This window comes from Lactuca serriola, chromosome 2 (assembly GCF_051521515.1).
Source record: "Lactuca serriola cultivar US96UC23 chromosome 2, Lser_US96UC23_V15, whole genome shotgun sequence".
In the NCBI taxonomy this organism is placed as follows: domain Eukaryota; kingdom Viridiplantae; phylum Streptophyta; class Magnoliopsida; order Asterales; family Asteraceae; genus Lactuca; species Lactuca serriola.
The window spans coordinates 227303015-227308528 of NC_136409.1; the positions used below are offsets into that span (position 1 = coordinate 227303015).

Genomic DNA, 5514 nt, shown 5'->3' on the forward strand with positions numbered 1-5514 from the left:
AAGATTACATAATTACATTTTTGAAATGATTGGCATACATTGATTCCTAAATCTACACAATATTAAGAATGAACGAATCATTTTCAGCCACACATTTATTTTGCCGCAAAACACTTAGGCGTACCGGCGGAAATGGTTAACGGATACACATGTGTTTTCAACCAAACATGTTTCTTTAAACTATGCTAATCATTACTTTAATATACACAAAAACATATTTTTTTTATTTTTAGAAACTATTTTTATCAAAAAATTCTTTTAAATATATCAAAATTCATAATTTTTTATTTTCTATAAATAGACATCCATATTAATATATTTTTAAGATAAAATAAAAAATTTAATTTTTTGAGAGTTTCAAATCTCGTTATTTATAAGTGAATAAACATGCATTGAGTTTTTTTACACTACCTTCGTTATTCAGTTATGAATAAAACATATGTTCAACTTTTTTACAGTTTAAGTATCGTTCAAATATGAATATAACATGTAATAAAGTTAAAAATTGAAAAAAAAACTATGTTTTTTTGTATATATTAAGGTAATGAAATACATAGTTTAAGGAAACATGTGTTGTTGAAAAACATATATGTAGTCGTTTCCTATTTCTGCCGGTACGATGGAGGTTTTTCCGGAAAAAATAAATGAGTGACTGAGAATGATACCCTCATTTTCAATCTTTTTATTTTTTCAATTGGACTTCTCTCTCTCTCTCTCTCTCTCTCTATATATATATATATATATATATATATATATATATATATAGGATATGAAATATACATTACAGGCCACCTAAGTTTAGGTACTAAACCACTAAAATATGTCGTTTTAACTTGGTAAATATATCCGGTTTGGTTTCACTTGGTAAATATACCATCCTCGATAACATTTCTTTTCTTTTATTATTGTTTTACCATCGTTTTCTTTCCTCCATTATCGTTTATTACTTCACACAAGTGAACATTACTTTTTTCCATTGTCACGAAGGGCAAAGATAATCAATATTCTTGGTTCCTTATCTAAACCGTAAACCGTAAACCCTACACCCTAAACCCTAAACCTAAACGCTAAACTCTAAACCCTAAACCCTATTGTGTCGATTTAGAATTTAGATCTTTAAGTATTAATCGTGAATCCACTAACCATAATTTTTATATAGTAAAGAATGTATTTTCAAGAGGTTTAATACCTAAACTTAGGTGAGACTGTAACGTATATTCCCTTTTCCCATATATATAAAAGATAATACTTAAATAAATAAACAATAAATTGTTATTGGAGGTTTTTTTTTATTATTATCTGATTCTTATTTTATTACAAAACCAATATATTCAAGATAATAGTTGGTATCCGCTTAAAACGAACTTAAAATTTTAAATATCCAAACAAAATAGTTCATCAAAATTTAATTCAATAATTTGGTTTTATCAAAATAACTATAAATATAATACAATTATTTGCTTTTAGTGTCTGAGCCCATTTGGTTATTATTTACAATCCATTTATTTTTTGTAGCAAGGCCCAAAAACTGCCAAAAAAAAGTATGTGTCGGACACAAAGGGTGTGGACGGGTCATTTTTTTCATCACTTATCACAAAAGTTCGAAGGGGAGAATGATTTCACCAATCGATGTTTGTTACTAGTAATGTTTTCTACACTACAAATCAAAGCACCATTTACAAAATCGTCATCTATTCTATTACGCAAATCAGTCGTCAAGAACTTCATTTCAGAAAAACACTGTTCAACGGTTGCGGTTGCGACGGGTAAAACCAAAGTTAGTTTTAATAATCTATAAACCAAAGGAAAATAGAGGTGCTTCCAAGTTTCCACCAACAAACGACAGTGATCTGCAATTCCCTTCAAGTTGAAAAATCTCTCATCATGGAGCAAAGTGTGATTTTATATATATATATATATATATATATATATATATATATATATATATATATATATATATATATATATATCAAGTTACCTATTAAGTTGTGCCCTTTCTGAATCGTCAAAATCATTTTTGTATATCTCGCTTAACTTTAACAACTTTGCTTTATCAAAACTAGAAAGTGAATCACAATGACTCAAGGGAGCCATGTTCTCCATCAACTTCGTGCCAACTTAACTAAATCTTTCCTTATATTCTTGAATTTGCATATCCAAAACCGTGTTAAATATCACAACTTCAAAATGATGTTGATTAGTCTAATTGGTCCTACGTTTTCGTGGGGTAACATAATATTCTGACATGTCCACAATTCCAATACTATGCTTTTCACAAAAGACACATACCTTCTTTCAAATTTGTGGAAGCCAACTTTTCTACTAGTAATGTTTTCTTTGTCCCTTTTACTAACAAAGTCGCTTCCAAAATATCTTGATCTTTTTTTAAGATGCTTTGACAAAGTATTCGTGAGATATAGAATTTCCATAATCAAGTGTAAAAGAAACACGAAATCAAGTGTTTTGAAATATGACAAAATACTATTTGCTTGATTACGATTAGATAAAGTAGACCCCTCCTCTTTGACATATTTAAAGACTGCAACAACTTCTGCAAACAAATTCAACAAACTTATAATTGTTCTAAAATGTGAATCCATCTAGTATCTCTAGCTTGAACAAGAGATTTCTCTTGATTCAGCCCTCTTCCTGTTTCAGTTTCACCAATACCAATTTCAACTGTCACTCTTTCTTTTTGCATCTCTCGTATCATGTCTTTTCTCTTACAAGACCCACAAACGACAGTAACCACCAAACCTAGTTGTTCAAAGAATTCTTCAACATCATCGTGTTTCTTTGCAACCGCCACAACCGCTAATGGAAGTTGGTGTACAAAACAATGTATATAATGTGCAGAATTGTTTTCATTTAAAATCAAAGATTTCAAACCGTTGAATGCACCACTCATATTACTTGCTCCATCATAACCTTTACCCCTCACCTATATATTTGAAAATATTAATAAAAAAATATAACACATAAAAATAAATTAATATCATGGTAAAAGAATAAATATTTTATGATTTCTCACCTGATCGATAGCCAAGTTGTTGGAAAAAACGGTATTAATGACGGATTTAAGAGTCAAAGAGGATGTATTCAACACGTAAACAACTTCGATAAATCTTCCCTTTACAATCCTAAGTCTATCAACATATCTCAAAACTATAGCCATTTGTTCATTTTTGGAAACATCACTAGACTCATCAGTTAATATACCGAACACATCTTTACCAATCTCATCACAAATAGACTTGATTATCTCTTTTGAAAAGCAATTATGTAACACCCTGTCCTGAATCATTCCTATTTGGGTACAGGTGACGTAATTTAGATGATCTGGGTATTTGGTTTGTGTTTTAGAGCCAAAGGGTATTTCGGTAAAGTTTCAGTTTGGGCTTTTATGGAAATTGGATTTTTATTCAGGAATTTTTAAGGCGATTATGAGATGATTAAAGCATAGAGCTTCTCGTTGCCCTTTCATGGATATAAGGATTGTCGAAATCAGATTTGTAATGAAAAAGTTATGGCCTTCGAAAGAATTTAGGGTTTGGGGAAACCCCTAGTATGCGGGGCGTACATGGGAAGGTACGTTGGGCATATTAGTGTAAGGGCCATTACGTGAGGCGTACATTGGTGTACATTAAGCGTAGTCAACAGATGGATCGCGAAGCCTCGGCCTCGTACGCTAGGCACCCGAGGAGTTTAAGAAACCTTAACTTAAGAGTGTTGCACCCTATATAAAGACCTTAAGTCTCTAGGATTGGCCTTTTTACCAGCCTCCATGCATCATAAACCCTATAAATCGACCCTTAGTAAGCATATTGGTGTTCTTGAGCTTTTGAGAAGGATTTGGTGGTTATTTTTTCCTTTGTGAAGGAAGTAAAGAAGATTGAGGATGTTTTGCTTAGTGAGGAGTTCATAGATCCAGAATCATCACCCTTTTTGCAAGACTTTGGAGGTATCAAGTTCATACCTTGGCTTGTAGTTGACTAGGCATAGATGAACTTAAGGAATCTAGAGACTTGAAAAATCTTGACCTAGATAGATCCATTTAGCGTGACAATACGACGCTCGGATAGGTTGAGCAAGGAGATATACATGAGAATCTACTGATCACATTAAATGAACCCGTATCTAGAACTGTGGATTCACTTTTCCTCGATGTGCGGATTCTGTCCTTAATTCCGGTTGGATGGGGTGACTGGGGAATTCCGATAAATTAGGTCTGTAGAAGGTTATTTTCTTTCTTTCTGTCTGTTAGTCATATGTTGCCTCCTCTGTGTGATCGAGAGATCTGACCTGGACTGTAACATATGCAACTCTATCTTTCTGCATCTTCTATCTATGCAATTCTTTTTATCTGTTAGCCATATAATGTCTCCTCTGCGTGACTCAAAATCCGACCTGGTACACAGTATATGCACCATTCTCTTCTAAATCCCTCGGAAACTTCAGTTAGTCATATGTTTCATCCTTTGCGTGATTGGAAGAGATCCGACCTGGATGTACAACATATGCATTCTAAATCTATCTTCTCTCTTAATAATTGTCTGCTCACCCGGTGTAAGGAGTATTCTGGAAGCCCTTGATGGCTAGGGCATATCAGGAAGCGGGAAACACGTTCTAGTACAATTAAAATTGAACATATACACATTGTCTGTAGATCTCGCTGCTCAATTTAGGTGGACAACAATATCTTTGGTCGTCGTCAGCTGAATGGTCCTTAAGGAATTTATCTAAGAACTTAGGATCACATTGTCTTGTCACTTATAGTATGTCCTAATTTTATTACAATCTCTCGTGCTTAAGTGGACCACAATATCGGCGATTAACCAGATCTATTCATGAAGGGAGAGGTACTGATAAACGGATAAAGGTTGTCTAAAAACTTTGATCCCAAATCACTCTTAAAGTTAGCTATTATTATTTTTTTAAGTTTGTTCATAGTGTTCTTCTAATTTAAATATAAGGGGGAGAATTAAAAAAAACAAACAAACAAAAATCAGAAAATTCAAAATAAAAAATTGTGTTATTTTTGTTTTATTTCTTGTTCAGAAAAATCAAAAATCCAAAAATATTTTTGTTTTTGTTTTATTTATTGTTCAGAAAATATGAAAAACCCAAAAATATTGTGTGCTAAATTTTCTTTTAGTTTTGTTTTGTCTTGAAAAGTGATTTTAGGTGTAGATGAGACTCATGAGTTTGTGTCGAAGATTTCTGAGCCAAGGCTTCATCCGTGAGCATCGAAGAACTCTCATTCGAAGGAGCAAGAAATGAAGATTATTCTTTCAACATTCAATCCTTCAACCCCAGAAGCAAGGTGAAGCAGAAATTGAAGATTATGTGACATATTGCATTGAAGCCTCCTCAATCAGTCTGCTGCTATCTATAAACCTGCTGAAGTGATCCAGAAAATTATTTCTCTCTGAAGATTCTCAAGCTGAAAGCATCATCTTTCAAGAATCAGTACATCAAGCATCCTCACCCAATGTGCGTTCAATTCCAAATCTT

General features: G+C 32.7%; 1 protein-coding gene across 1 annotated transcript; it reads right to left on the bottom strand.

Annotated features, from left to right (window-relative positions):
* Positions 1–2572: 2572 nt before the first annotated feature.
* Positions 2573–3304, bottom strand: LOC145090140 (uncharacterized). Its single transcript, XM_079028475.1, has 2 exons — positions 3032–3304; positions 2573–2941 (listed from the first exon to the last, which is right to left on the bottom strand). Exons 1-2 carry the CDS (start codon positions 3302–3304, stop codon positions 2573–2575), a joined length of 642 nt encoding a protein of 213 aa, XP_078884601.1.
* Between the last annotated feature and the right edge of the window lie 2210 nt (positions 3305–5514).

What these genes read in the sequence shown, in the direction of transcription:
- LOC145090140 (XM_079028475.1), bottom strand. Translation starts at nt 3,304, where the DNA reads ATGATTCAGGACAGGGTGTTACATAATTGCTTTTCAAAAGAGATAATC. An exon ending in ACAACTTGGCTATCGATCAG is followed by an intron (nt 2,942 to 3,031) that starts GTGAGAAATCAT and finishes TCAAATATATAG; the next exon opens with GTGAGGGGTAAAGGTTATGA.